Source organism: Balearica regulorum, chromosome 11, assembly GCF_011004875.1.
Source record: "Balearica regulorum gibbericeps isolate bBalReg1 chromosome 11, bBalReg1.pri, whole genome shotgun sequence".
NCBI lineage: Eukaryota > Metazoa > Chordata > Aves > Gruiformes > Gruidae > Balearica > Balearica regulorum.
The window spans coordinates 2195443-2210608 of record NC_046194.1 but is presented as its reverse complement, the minus strand read 5'-3'; the positions used below and the strand labels follow the sequence as shown (position 1 = coordinate 2210608).

Here is a 15166-nt window from a genome sequence, read left to right as displayed (position 1 = left end):
ACAAAACTTCTCAAAAATGCCTTGCATTACAGCCCTATAAATAGAGGATGAAAGTTACTCTGTCATGTTAGTGGTGTCCTGTCTAAAGTTTCAGATACAGCAGAAGAACCTCTGGGTTCAGCCACAGGTGAAGAAATGGAAGGCCAGCCATCTTCCTCAGGCTCAAATGCACAGAACCGAAGTGGAAATACTGTTGATCCAGGGAAAAGTAGGCCGATCAGGAGTAAATCCACACCAGTGAAACAAGGTGAGAAACAACAAGTATTCTGTTCTTTGAATGACTGGTTGCACTGGGAATGAAAGATGTTGCTTCTTCCTGATGCTTATGATATTCTTGCCTGAGTCTAGCATTACGCTATATCCCCAAACCATACTGAAGAAGTGAATTTACCTTACTTTTTACAGTTCTGAGGTCTCTTGTCTGAAGCGTGGCACGCACATGATGCCACGTGCGCTTCAGTGAAGTCCTTTAAAATTTTTTCAGATGGAAAAGCTTGATTGCTCTTAAACTTCTTGAGAATTATGGTTCCTTCAGGAGTTACGCAAAGGCAAACCAAACCAAAAGAATCTCCACCCCATAACCTTGTCCTTTTATTAATTAAGTTGAAATCAAAGGTGGAAAAAAGTTAAAAGTTTTAAATATTTTTGTCATAGTCAAGACAGAATGGTTGTGATTAGAAGCGGAAACACTCTGTTCAAAAGCTTGGCTATTTTCTCTCTGGGACATGTTAATCAAACTTTCCACTGAGGTAGGCATTGAATAAGTATTGGCTGAAACCCCAAGGCCGTTGTCAAGTCCTTGCTACTATTCTGTAGCAGTGTGGTACATTGCAGGTCAGCTTTTCACATCCCGTGTTAAATCTAATTTAATTTTCATTGTCAGATTCGTAACTCTGAAAACATGCAGTATTTTGGGTCCCAAGTCATCAGAATACTTTACTGCATTTTTAAAGTGTTCAGCAGTCCTAGTGAGCAAATTATTTTGATGTACGTTTTTAGGTTTGAAATAGATTTGGAAGGTTTTCCTGCCTTGACACCCTTGGTAGGGTTCAGCTGACTAAATGGTAGAAGTTTGTGTCTAACCTAGCCACGCTGGGCTCCTCTTGTTGACTGGATCTTCGCTGAACTCTTAGTCAAGACAGTTTGCAGTCCTTGCTTCCCGATAAGGTGAACTTTGTGTTTACTTTGTTGGATAAATTTTCCCCTTAGAGCACCTGCTTGTCTCCACAGCGTATACAGGTCATCTGTGGTGACTAGCTCAGCGTTGGGTCATCAAATTTGAGCACACCTCACAGGCAGATGAGACGAATCCCACTTTTTGTGTCCTGTATGGCTCAGGTGTGATGACGATAACCGATAGGGTTATTTTGTGTTTGCGTAGATCACTCTCCCGACGGACCACTTACAAATGGCGACGGCAGAGAACCTCGGACGGGAGTCAAGAGGAAGTTAGTAAGTGCATCAGAAGATGATGAGCATCTGGAGGAGGCAGAGGAAGAGGAAAAGAAGAAGAGAGAATTAAAGGAAAAATCTGGTTTGTCTTCATCAGAAAGTGGGGAATCAGGATCCAGTTCAAGTTCTGAAAGCAGAAGCGGCTCTGATTCAGACTCTGAATCCACATCTAGAACAGATCAGGATTACATTGACGGAGACCACGACTACAGCAAAGTGGTGCAATCCAAAAAACCCAAAAGAAAAATCAAAAGAAAAATCACTGGTGGGAAAAGGAATTGGCAAGGCAGAGGGACAGGGAGGAGAGGTAGGTGGGGGAGGTGGGGGAGGTGGAGCAGAGGGGGAAGAGGTGGCAGAGGCGGAAGAGGCTGCGGCAGAGGAAGAGGTGGCGGCAGGGGAGGAAGAAGAGGCCGAGGAGGCAGAGGAGCCTCGCGAGGAGCCACCAGAGCGAAACGTGCCCGAATTACAGATGATGAATTTGAAAATCTGTTTGGAGGACAATTTGGTGAAAACGTGTTTGGAGGGCGCTTCAGTAGACCGCCTCGAATCAAAACAAGGAACGAGGGCAGGAGAACTGTCTTGTACAACGACGATTCTGATAATGACAATTTTGTGCACACCGAGGATCCGTTGAACCTTGGTACTTCCAGGTCAGGCAGGGTGCGGAAAATGACAGAAAAAGCCAGGGTCAGCCATCTCATGGGATGGAATTATTGACAGATGAAAAACTTTGGAACAATTTTAAAAGAACTTCAATGGCCTTCTACTGCAGGGATTTTACCAGAAAAATCTACCAAGCAAGTTGTGCGGGGACTCCACTCACGTTTCACAGTGGTGCTTTTCCATTATGTCAGTTTGCGTTTGTTTTAAAGCTTCAGATCGCCACACTTCATTGGTTCAAACAAGCCTTATTCATTAGGCCTTAAATTACAGAAATTCTTCCCCACACACTACAAGTTCATCACATTAAAGAGGCTTCCACCTTCTCGATAAGAACATGACGTTTCGAGTCACGATTATGACTTCTCTCCCTTGTTTTGTTTTTGTATTATAGAAATAGCACCTTCTTACAGAGTTTTTATGTGGTTTCTGCCATAAATCCTTATACACAGTAATAATTATAACTTTTGCACAATACACCAATCCTAAAGGCAGCTATAAAATGTTTACAGTTTCTATATTGTAAGAAGGATCTGGATTATTTTAATCTTCCCAGGCCAAACGTTCATGAATTGTGCTGAACTGAAGTATGTCTATACTACAGTCACGGGGGTCCTGATGTGCTTTCTATCGGTTCTTTATTCATGTAAAAAGTGACAAAGGGTTGGTGCCTTGTAAATATGTAGCAAACCTTCAATGTGGTGTGTCCTATGTGTGCATTAACTTTATTAAAAAGAGAATACTTGAGAAGTATGAATATCTAGACAAAAGGTGCCAAATGCAAAAGTTACTTGCATCTATTTTCTTTTTGTCCTCTCATATTTTTATAGTATTAATAGAGATTGTGCAGCTAAGGGGTAACTTCAACATTTGAAAGGTTCCTCCTCTTCAAAGCAAAACGTGATTTTTAATAGTAGCTCAGCTACCTCTATTTACAACTACTGGAAACTTAAAAGAAAATAGATGCTATTACTCAGTACGTGTTGGAGAAGAGGCGAGAAGGAGCGTAGAGGGATGGAATTGCTCGCAAAGTTGTAGAGTAACTATATCCTCGTCATGGTGACGCAATGAGAACAAATCTAAGAAACTCTCTGAGTTTTCAGCAGCGTAATGTTTTCAGCAGACAGTGGTTTGTTCGTGCAGATAGGCCGACTGGCTCCCGCGCATTTCTGCTGCCACTTGCTCGGTGCAAATCTGTGTTAGTTTTAATTTGTCCCTTGAAGGTGATGAGGGAGCTGGGGGGAGTTCTGGTACCTCCGGTGGTTGGCGGTACGGATAAGCTCCTGTGCACATCCTCCAGACAGACTCTTGTATCTCATGCTTCCAGAAGAGAGTTCGTGTTGCACTGTACTCCTGAAAAAAGCTAACTTGAAAACAGAAATCATTTTGGTAGCACTAGTACAGTATGTGACGGCGTTTGTAGTCTTGGTCCTCAGTGAACAGAAAGAGGTGTTTGGTGTAGGCTGAGCTGGAGATGAGCAGCCTCTTCCTTCGTAGGGTCTGGCTGGAATATATATGGGCCTTCAATTTTCTCCCGTTGTCTAAATGGACCTGACAGTTCTAGCTTGGTTAAGAGAGTGAGTTAGGTTACACAGAGAGAACGAACGAAAAAAGAGACAAGGAAGTTTTGGTGGAGTTTTTCAAGATTTTTTTTTTTTTTTTAAAAAAAAACTTTCATTCAATATCCTTCAGTTCTTCTGTGCACAGCTTGGTCAATAATTCTGGAAAACCTCAGGCAGCAAAGAGTGACCCATGTATATTCTCAGATGCAGAAGGAATTTAATTTTTGACTTTCTATATTAAGCACTAGCTATTTTATCTCGCTTTCCAAAAATTCTAGTTAGATGCAGAATGACTTGAAAAAATGCAGAGGTTTAGTTTTGTGATGGAGGAGAGTATATCCTAAATTGCTCAGAGCATTAATATGAGTTTATGGTACAGTACAAAAAAATCACACTTTTAATTTTTTAATGAATGTTTTGAATCGGCCGTAATCCATTTCTGGACTTGGTTCAGTTGTGTATTGATGGGGAACAAAAAAAAAAAAAGGTGCAGAGGCTCTCCTAGTTCTGTATTGGGCTTTAAACTATAAACACCTGTCCTCTCATCTCTCATATATATGTATATATATACACACACAGATATATTTATAAGAAATGTATTATTTCTTCGCCTGATTGGTCCTTCTACATATGGTAACCAGGAATAGCATGTACGCGTCAGTTCATAGTTGGAATCATACCCCTTCTAGAGCAGTCCTCTTGAGCTAATGTAAACACTATGGTTTCTGTTCGAAAGCCTGAAAACCTTGAAATGCAAAAGAAATGCTTTTCATATATTTCTGACTGGCCGAAGATCCACTGACTTATTTATTTTGTCTAGGGGTTGGGGAGAGATAAAACACGTGGATTCCAGAGAAATCGTTTTATAAGTTTGTGTATTTTAGCAGCAATTAGAATAATATTAAATATGTTCTTAAATGTATCTTTTCTATGTAATGAAGTACTGTGAAGATAACAGTGAAGCATCACTTTGCTGTGGCGTAAGTATTAATCAAATGTGTTACATGGTTAAGAGCTAGGCAGCAGGGTGTGCTAGAACAACAGAACTATTGCTTATTGTAAAAAAAAAAAAAAAAGCTTTTTTTTTTGTGCATGAGATCCTTTTTATAAGCATGACAGAAATAACTTGGGTTTAGAGATGTTTTTTTTTACTTGGTTTTGTATCTGGATTCTTCCTCTGAGTTAGGCAGTTGATTTCTTATAGCCTCATTCTGTGGAATAATTACAATTTCATAGTAACTTGGACACTTTCTCTCAAAACCCAGATCCTATTAGGAGCCACTGACGGTTGCAGAAAACCTAGTGTCGACCCAGCAGGTGCAGGGGAAGCGGTGAAATGATTTAAACCTTGTTCCGTCTCTGTCCCTGGTCCAAAACCCGGGTGCACGTTATGGGGTTGCCGAGCTGCTAGCCGGCCACGCTGCCCGGTGCGGTGCAGTCAGGACCGTAGTCTCACTCCTTGCACTTTTAACAAAAAAAAAGAAAAGGGTTTGAAGGTTCGATTACATTCAGATTCCCGAAGGGTAACAAGGTGTGCAGGCGGGCCAGGGGTTCCTCTGCTGCTGCAGGATTAATTCTCGGGCATTGGTGCTTCCAGGTTTTCTTGCGTGATCCTTCTCCCGAGCTGCCGGGGGACTTGAGGGCGTTCGGAGATGCCTTGGAAAACAGGGCTGGTGCCCCGAGGGGTTTTACTCGCAGCAGAGCCTCAGCCCCATGCGCTCTGCTCTCCGTGGGGATGGGGCCGAAAGTCTTGCGTGCGTCTTTGTGCTGGGGTTTCTGCTGGCTGCAGACCCGCTCGCTGTCTCGCTCCCGCTTCTGCCCGCACCAGGGCATGAATGACGAATTTTGTGGTCCTGGCGTGCTGTCGTCTCCGTTCAGCCCAAACTTTGCCTACTTTTTTTATTTTCTCTTAGCACCTTTTGGTTTTCTCTTTGCCATCCTCCACCTCTCTTTAGCTTGCCTTTGTTGCCCCTGTAGGTTATTTAGGATACTCTTTTGGAAACTTAGGACATCTTGATGAATTTTTTTTTCCGGCTAGACTGTAAGATTTAATTCTTTCTAGGCCTCTCCCCAAGACTTTTGATATTTTTTTCTTAGCCTTACTTTGCTAGCAAGGTTCCCAAATTTCTGGATTTAATGGAAAGTTTGAGGGCCAGCTCCTCGGCTGCCCTGCACCTCTGCGGCCATCCGCACCCCGAGTGGAAACGCCGCTCGATGAGACGGGGCAGCAGGTGCCTTCCCTTGCTCCGCTGCCGGTGGTCACAGGGAGGCAGGGCAGCAGGATTGTTCCCCTCGTGCCGCCTTGCACGCTCCTACGTAAACCAACGCGTAGTTCCCACCGGTATCTCTTAACGCGTGTGCTCCGTCTCCACCGAATTACTCCTTTTTCTCCATAATCTAAGCAGTGGCCACCCCCTTATCCCGATCACCCCCACCCTGCAGGTCAACAAGCTAAATAGAATCGTGAAGAAATAATTTGTGGATGAATTTTTGGCTGCTTAAAATGTTGCGTCCTGTTGCATATTTTAATTTGCCCTGAATTTTTCCTTAAATGTACACCTCAGCTGCTTCTCCTGCACGACAGCAGGAAGACTGTGTAGTTCCTAAAGCACTGAAAAGTCCTGACACCGGGTGCGTAGTAAAGAGAGTTTTCAAGTGATTTAAAAATTGTGGAAAGACCAACTACAACTTATTGGCTTTGGACAACGTTTGCAGGTTCTCTTGGCCACGAAAATCAAGATGAACCTTGGCAAGCACTTGAAAAGGCTGCTCCTGGGTGTCCCTGGCATATTTCTGACAACCGTTCAAAATCACACAGTTAACGTAAGAAAATAAGTTTAAATCACTAATTTTTGCTAAGAACTTGATGAATATTTCTTCTCCGAGTGGTGAATGACAGGGAAAACTGAAGAGCTGTAGGTGTAAGGATGTCTGGTCAGCCCTGACATGGAGCGTTCTGCTGTCGTTGGTCTGTCTCACGAATTCAGTGTTTTTAAAATGTATTTGTGGGTTTACATTTCTTGATTTTATTTTTTTGAGAACCATCATGCAGAGTTTTATAAAATGCTAATTATTTACACGATAGACTGAAGGAGCAGTTAACAATCCAAGGATAAATCCATATTTAGTATTGTAGGGAGCTGTCATTGTGTTCTTACAAGTATGTATTATAGAAAATTACTGCGCATGTGCGATAGATAATTTTCAAATATTAGTATATCAGAGGTTTACACATTGAGGGGGAAAAAAAAAAAGCAACTCCTTTATGTACAGTAAGTAACAGCCTGCAAAATTTAGTCTCAAAGTTGTCTTTTTTAGTATTAGAAGTGCAAAGACCTGTTGGAAGCTTGTACATTTTTACTATGTCATGTTCAGCCCACAGCAAACTTACACAACTGTGCTATGAATCCCTGAAAAATTAGATTTCCAGTGGAATTGCTGTCACAGCCTTAACTCTAGTATTATAAAAATGGTGCTTAAATACATTTATGTGCATGGATGTGGGTACCCGGTAAGAGTTTGTGAGAATTTAAAGTAAAACCGAGCAGCTTAGTGCTGCGCTCGCGAGTTAATAATCCTGTTTGATAACTGCAGCCGCATCGGGGAACGTGTAAATATTCAGAAAATATTTAAACCAGTGGACAATTAAGAGCAGTTTCTCAATTTGGGGTTTGTTTTTTTTAATTGGCAAGCACTGCATACCTTCCCGATTTCTGCAAACGGGATGGCGAGAGGAGCAGCACCGGAGGCCGGGGGAGCCGAGGTCCTGCCTGGATCTTCGCGTGCCTCCTGGCTGCTCCGTCCTTTGGCAGATAAAACCCAAATTCTGCGTTTCTCTTCCTAAAAATGCCTCCTCAGAGAGCGCTGGCTGCTTGGATATATTCTGAAATCAGTGTCTGGTGATTATTTTTCTGTAGAAATACTAACACATGCTATTCATTCCTCCATGAGTCATTATAGCAGACTTTATTTAGAAATACCAGTTGGTGTTGGAGCGATGAAATTCACGTGATTTAGGCTCTCCAGTTCATGTTCGGGATGATTTAAAATACTCCAAAAAATGCACAAAACTATTAGAATTGTGTCTACTTTCTATATTGATTTTTTTCTTTTTTTTCAGGTGATATTTATGCCCATATCTTCACATCCGCTATCTCAGGTCCCTTTAAATGAATACTTCAGGGATTTTGATGCCACTTGCTGGCAGACCAAATGTAATATTTATATGCAATGAGCTGTTAGTTTTTGTATTGTACAAATGTAAATTTGTAAAGATTTTTTTCTAGAGTTTTTTTGAAGTCACTTATGTAATCTAGGATGTTTCATTTTCCAGCTGTGGGATTGTCTTAATAAAAAAAAAAAAAGATAAACTCATACTTTGGTTTTGCATTACTTAATAAATAGTTTAGAGATAAAAATGCCAAAAAAAAATTTGAGTTTTCGATGTAAGAAAATCACTTTTTGATTCAACTGGATCACTTTAGGCTTATGAAAAAGGAAACTTGTATGAACTGGATTATGAACGTTTTATAACTGTGCAGATCTTGAGCAGGAAGGATGGAGACCCTCACCTCGGCCAAAGGCCAGCGTGGGCTGGGCTCCGTCACCCAAATCATCATCCGACTGGGCTCCAAAATACCATTTTCCTGGGCAAAAGGAGAGGAGAAACTCATGCTTTCTCGGGGAAACTAGGCGAGAAGCGCTGTCTGGGGCGATAGTTCCGTCTGGAGCCTCCCTGGGCAGCACCGGAGCGGGTGAGGAGGAGGAGGTGTCCGGCTGAGCCGGGCTCAGAGCCGCCGTGCCGCGGTGCCCGGCGTGGGCTGGGTGCTGCTCTGCAGTGGCTGGGGTAAGGCTGACCCCGCGCCACCCCAAATACGAGCTGGGAGCCGTGGGGCGGCTGCCTTCCCCCCACAAAGGCTTCAAAGCCCTTTCGCCCCGTCGGTTTAATACACAAAAATAGCTCTGGGAAGGTGTTCCCTGCGGATCACCTGCCCTTGCTCTCCAGCCTGTCCCGCCCTGTATTGCTCTCGCCACGCAGTATTTCGGCTTTTCCCGTCTTTAACCTCTTATTTGACATTTCCTTCTATTTTGCTGATTCAGATGGAAATCCCTTTCGGATGTGAACAGATACCTTCGTTTTAACGCACCGCTCACGCTCCGGGGCCCAGGAACAGAAGGGTTTTGTTTTTTGGTTTTTTTTTCTTTCCCCTGGCCTCATTGGTTGTGGAGAACAGAATTAAACCTGTTTTGCAGAGACGCTGAAGCCCCCTGCTAAGTACATCCATCCAGAGAGAAGAAACCTCGCGCCCCACAGAGCCGCTTTGCCGTTGTCAGACCACCCTTCGCTCTCGCTCCCCTAGGTATTACATCGTAGGTGTTATATCATATACTTTATATCATCCTATGTTTAGGTCCTGTATGATAATACATGTTATAAAATGTATGATATAAAGTATCGAGGTGGTGAGGAACAGCTCAATCAACCTTCCAAGGCACTTTGGAAATGCATTTTGTAGAAGTGGGGTTTTTTTTAAAGGTAATTTTTGCAGCTGTTTCAGAATTAAATTGTGGGGTTTATGCATTTCAGCAGTGCAGGGACTAAAGCCCAAAACCTGCCTTGCTCTGATGTGCGGGACAGCCGCGTCGCCACACCGGGACGGAGGTGCCACCACGGCACCCTGCAGCAGGACGGGCGGCCGGGGGGAGCGCCAGGACGGGGGCCCCCTCCCCTGCCCCCGGCTTGCTTTGTTTCTCGGTGAATAAAAGCCCTTTGTTTTACAACCCGGAGGATCAGACGTTGAGCCAGGAGAGCCTGTCCGGTGACGCAGGCGCCGGCGCTGCTGGCAGCCATCCCACCCCAGGCCGCTTTCCTCCCGCTCTGCCTCTCAGTGAAACCCCTTTCCCCTCCCCGCCGGCGGTGGGGTCCGGCCCGGCGGGTGACGCAGGACGGCCTACCCTCCATCAATATTTGCTCGGGAAGGTTTTTTAAGGCCTCCGGCTGACGCAGGGAGCTCCGACCTCGCGCCTCCCCTTCCCGGCGCTGATGTGCCGCCTGTCTCACCGACGGTGCCGGCGGCCGGCGTGGAGCATGAGGGACCGCCTGGCAGAGCTGCGGCGGCGAGCCGCGGCCGAGGGGCACCCGCACGAGGACGCCTTGTGCTTCGACAACCCGGCGTTCGGCGGGGATGACGGCAGCCCCGTCGGCCGGGCGCTGCGGGAGGCAGCTGAGCTCTGGCGGGCGCTGGACCGGCTGGAGCAGCTCTCCGAGAGCATCGACCGGACGCAGCAGACGGTGCTGTGCTGCACCTCCGAGGAGAGCGTCGCCCGGGAGAAGAGGGGGCTCGGTGCTGCCAGAGCTGCCTTCGCCCGCGAGGCCGTGGCCCTGCAGCCCCGGCTGGGCGCTCTGCCGGCAGCTCCGGAGGGGGGGACGGGGCGAGCGGGCCCCCGCGTCCGCCAGACCCAGCTGTGGCTGCTGCTGCGGCGGTACCGCGCCGTCCTGGCCCGACACTACGCCCGGGAGAACCGCTACCGGCAGAGGCTGAAGGAGCAGATCAAGAGGCAGGCGGAGCTGGCGGGCATCGACCTGGGGGCCGAGGACTTGGACCGGCTGGCCGAAAGCCCCGAGGCGCCCCGCATCGTGGGCCGGGACTTGGAGGAGCTCAAGGCCAAACAGCACCTGGCCTTGACCCGGGCGCGCCAGCGGCAGCTCCTCGACCTGGAAGCGCAGATGGCGGAGCTGCACGGGCTCTTCCTGCAGCTGGAGGGGCTGCTGGCCGAGCAGCACGGGGCCGCCGACAGCGTGGAGCACTACGTCCTGCGCACCCTCGACTACGTCGCCCAGACCGGCGGCGAGGTGAAGAAGGCCTTCGCGTACCGGCGGCCGTCGCGGCTCTCGGCCCTGCTGACGGCGGCGCTCAGCCTCTGCGCCTGCTGCGCCTGCCTGCCCTGCCTCGGCGGGACCCTCCGGTGAGCCTCCGTTACAGCAGCTCTCATGGATTTCCCATGTCTGTGCCAGAAACGGTGTCGTGAGAGGCTGCTGCTGCAGGGACCGTGCACACCTTGCACGACGTTACAGGGACAGTGTGCAGCTTGTGCAATAGTGCAGGGACCGTGCACACCTTGCACAGCAGCATGAAGACCACGCTTGCGGTGCAGGACAGGCCCCCAGAGCACTGCAGCACCCAACAAGGAAAAGCACTTTTATTGCTATGAAACCTAACTAAAAAGCTTTAATGTTTGTTTCTTTATTATTTATTTAAAGGAGAGGAGGAAAAAAAGTTGAAATTTTGGGCACGTTTGTTGTTACGTGCAAAGGTACCCGATGGCTCGGTGCCACCACAGAGCAGTGTGACGGCTCCTGCACCACACCTGACTCTTTATTCTCCCCGCTTTCTCCTTCCCGGGTGTATTTTACGTGCATTGGGGTCACTTGTTCGCCGTTGTTGGTTTGCAAACAGGTGGTCGGCTCTGGGCCGGGTGGTTGGGTGTCCCACTTGGCCCACCCCGTGGTGTGACAGCAGAAGGGTTTATGCAATGGACGCAGGTTTGGGGGAGCTGCAGGAGAATGGGCTCTTACTTCAACCTGCGCGTTGCCAAACCAGCCGGTGTCGCGCGTCTGCTGAAAACTCAGCGCGGCCGTTCCCTCCGGTCCCTGCGATACCACCTGAATTGCCCAAATCAGAGACGCGGCAGCAGAACCGGGGCTGGTTGAGTTTTTCGGGAACCCTTTGCAGAAGGTCCCTTTGTGTCCTGGCCCTTCTGGAGTCAGGTCCCAGCAGTCTCGGCCACCCTCAGGTTTATTCTTGTCTTCTGGCCGAGCCTTAATAAAACAATTTCTCGGTAACTTCTTCAGTGCGGATGGGTGAGTTCTTCCTTTGCAGTAGGCAGCCCAATGCTAATGAGGAGCAGAAACGGAATGATTTCTTGGTGTGTCTGTTGGGTTAAAGTCTTCTGAATCTAGAAAACTTAATTTTCAGGCTGATGAGCGCGCCTCTTTTCCCTATACGGGTATTTTCTGTTGACCTGGAAGACTCCCAGCATCAGGAAAGTCCATCCTTGCGACAGTGGTGGTGCTCTGGGGAGCTCCTGCCCGCTTTCTCTTTTTTTTTTTTTTTTTTTGTTTTGTTTGTGAGGTCTAAATGAATATTACTTTTTCATTCAAAACCTGATAAATGGAAGTTACCTCTTTATTTAATTTTTATTTAAAAAACCCCACAACTTTTTATCTGAGAGAAGAAACGGTCTTTTTTTCTGTAGATAATTAACCATAATGGAAACCCAGGATGACAAGAACAGCAAGGGTTTGGGATTTAAACACCTGAATTTTGTGTTTCTTCCCTGGAATTTGCAGAGAGCACAAGTCAAACAGCACCGCTGCCATGGGAGTGCCGGGAAGTGTGCGTACGGGCGATGGAAGGACGTGGTGCTGCGCTGGCTCCTGCTCCCGCCCAGCCTCTCCGTTTGACGCGCAGTTGCAAAAGCAGCCTCCTGGGAAGCGCTGACGACTATTTACGGACTCCCAGGACGTACAGAGAAGGGAAAAACCTCAGCGAGGTAGGGGAGGTGGCAAATCCAAACGCAGCGTAACTTATATTTAACCACGCTTTGCGCAACTCCTCCGTGCAAACGACCTCCGTGTAGAGCTAGTGCCCGCCTTGGGACAGCCCTGGCTGCGGGTCACTGGGCACCATCCTGCGCCGGCAGCCCTGCAGAACTGGTTGAGCTGCTCGGTAAATAATTATCCATAAACTGCAGGGGGGGAAAAAAAAAAAACCAAACCCAACCCCAAAACCCTGTGTGGTACTGTCAGGGCTTTCAACCAGAGCACGGTCACAGGGGGTTTCATGGAGCACAACCTCCTCCAGAGCTCGGCGTGGAGGTGACGGTCCCCAAGCGCCGGCTCTGTGGCTGGCAGCAGCAGCCGGCGGCACGGTCTTTCTTGCGTACGGGGGAGCGTCTGAATCAACAAGAAAATAGCCCTGATTTGTGTCATGAGGATGGGTGAGAAGTTAAAGAAGTGGGGGAGAAAGAGGAGAAACTTTGCACCTCGGAGCAGATCTTTCCACCGATGGCTTCAGCAGTTTATGAGACTTTATGAGTTTATTCATCAGGGGTTTTTTTCTGATTCTTGGTTGCTTTTCATTAAATATTGGCCTCAGATGGAGACTGGTTATGGTTTAACAAAGTAATTAATAATACTGTCACGTGGGCAGGAAACTTCGACAGGATGGGGAAGTTTCCTTTCTCTTCTGAGTAAAGGTTGGGACTTCATTTGGAGCACGTTTGCGTTATGAATATTCCCAGGGATGATGAAGCCAAGGTGGAGGACCTGCTTTAATGATTCAAAGAATATACATGAGGAGGCTGTTTTAATTATTTCCCAAATGAGCACCCTAAATTTAGGAAACTCACATTTAAGGGGCAAATTAAGAGAAAGCCAAACCCGTTAAGTTAAAACCAGGCTCCCCAAACCCCTTAGCTCTGTTCTGTAACGACACGCTCAGAATGAGATTCATTAAAAGAGGAACCTTTTAGTGAAATGCGTTCAAAGGAGCCGGCTTAAAAGTACAAAGCCGTTACAGCCGTGCTGGCAGCACACGCTGGTTTTCGCTTGCAAAGTCTTTCAGCTGAAGAAATGTCACTGAAAAGAATTTTTTTTGAAGAGTATAAAATCTTTTCCTGACATTTAGACAATCAAATAATTCCAGAACAATTTAATTCACCCTATAGGACTTTTTTTTTAGGTAGATTATTGCAGGTTTAACAGCCTGTCGTTCCTGCTCAGAGACCCCGGGAGGACTCGTGCGCTCCAGTTCAACCACTGAATTTTTATCCCTTCAACCCTGTTGAGTTTTCATGTCACAACAAATACCCCTCCCGAAGAGAACAATTTCTTGTAAATGCAACTTTAAAAGCCTCTCGACCATTGAATAGGAACTGAGTTCCCTGCGTTCTGTTCAATTTGCAGCACCTGTTTGGCCAAACCTCTGGATATATACACATTTATTGGCAAAAATGGAGGGGAAAGTCAGTGTTTAGGACTGCAATTCCATTTTGCTGTACTCCGGTTGCTCTTTAATAACGCGCCCTGGCAGGAGAGCAAGGATAAATTCTTAATTCAAAATATTTATATATTTTAATGCAAGATGAGAGATTTAATGAATTGTATCTTCATTTTCCTTAAGCTATTCCCACTGAAAGCCACCCCCCCCCCAGTATTTCCATTTCCAGAAAAGTGGGTTTTTTGTTCAAAAAGGCTTTGTATACCAAATCACACTTGGTAGTTTTATTCCGAGTATACTTAACATCAAATCAGAAATTCATTCTTCTGTGTGGGCTACAAGGTTATTGCAATCCTTCAAAACACTTTTTACATTTCATTCACCAATACAAAAATGTGTCAGCAGTTTAAATTGACTTGATTTGTTTTTCCCCAGTTTTTCCTGTGTTTTCCAGTGAATCAACAACTCTATTCATAGAGCTCATCAAATATCTGCTGCTGCTGCCTGCCTTTGAAAAATGCAAAGCTCTGGCTCGCAAGCCTTTCTGCAAGAGTAGGGATCGCTGCCAAGAAATTCAGGGGAGCCACTTCTTGTCTTTCTAGCAACAGGTTGGAAATTCCATCCTTGGGTTTTATTGGCAAATTGGGCTCGTTTCAGAGTGGGTTTGGTGCTTGCTCCAGCGGGATGGCGGTGGTGTCCCAGCAGCCCGACCCGCGTGGGCAGCAGCGAGCGGGTCACTTCTCCATTTTAGATCCTTTTTAAGGATGTTTCTCTAACAGGCGTGAAATAATTGGTGTCTTCCAGTGTTTAAACATTGCTGGTGGATTTCCGTGGCAGGGATGAAGTTTGATCTCCGTACCTCTTCTTGCAGTCAACTCTTGCAAAATCTACCAGAAATAATTTAGGATGAAGCAGTTCATGTTTTTTACAGGGGTCCCTGTCTTAGCAAATCCACTCCTTTGGTTTGTTGACCTGGAGCTTTCAGAGGGAGAAGTTTCTATGAAGTTTTCTCCAACACTGCCTTCTAGTGGGTCTTCACGGATGTGTCGCTACAACTTACCCGTGTAGAGGGAAGCACTGCGTGTTTCAGCAGTTTGGGGGAATAAGCCGGACCTTGCACAAAATTGCTTGGATTGACCGACACCGAGCGGTGTTCTTGCAGAGAAGAGCAAATTTGAAAAGGCTTAAGGAAAGGGAGATACCAAACTCCTGCCGAGGCGGTGTCTGACTGGGGGGGCTACGTCCTTGGTGGGAAATAGAGAAAGGAAAAACCCGCAACAGCCAATAACGCACATTGAGGTATTCCAGGTGTGGGGTTTGGGCAAAAGATCAAGGTTTAAATGGGTTTTGGGGCAGAGAGGATAAGGTTGTTCCCTAGGGGAGACGCTTGATGCTCCCTGAGCTACCCAATAAAATCCATTTATTACTTATTACAAAATCAGAATAGGAGCGTTTTTCTTTATTCCTGTTTTTTCTTTCCTGTGGAACATT

The 15166-nt window shown here is 46.5% G+C and overlaps 2 protein-coding genes and 1 long non-coding RNA gene across 3 annotated transcripts in view; all 3 read left to right on the top strand.

Moving 5' to 3' along the window:
- BRWD3 (bromodomain and WD repeat domain containing 3) overlaps positions 1–3764 on the top strand; it is a 57952-nt gene extending 54188 nt beyond the window's left edge. The window contains exons 39-40 of the mRNA XM_075763035.1: positions 89–247; positions 1382–3764. Coding sequence (XP_075619150.1) covers positions 89–247; positions 1382–2169 — 947 coding nt within the window. The 3' untranslated portion in view covers positions 2170–3764. The remainder of the gene's footprint in view (positions 1–88; positions 248–1381) is intronic.
- Positions 3765–8909: 5145 nt separating this feature from the next.
- On the top strand, positions 8910–14205 carry LOC142603378 (uncharacterized). The gene is made up of 3 exons (XR_012837295.1): positions 8910–9034; positions 12025–12227; positions 14111–14205. It is a non-coding gene; the product is annotated as an uncharacterized LOC142603378 (long non-coding RNA).
- Positions 9715–10711, top strand: LOC142603339 (syntaxin-1B-like). The gene has a single exon (XM_075763138.1). It carries the CDS (start codon positions 9718–9720, stop codon positions 10642–10644), a length of 927 nt encoding a protein of 308 aa, XP_075619253.1. The 5' UTR covers positions 9715–9717; the 3' UTR covers positions 10645–10711.
- Positions 14206–15166: the final 961 nt, after the last annotated feature.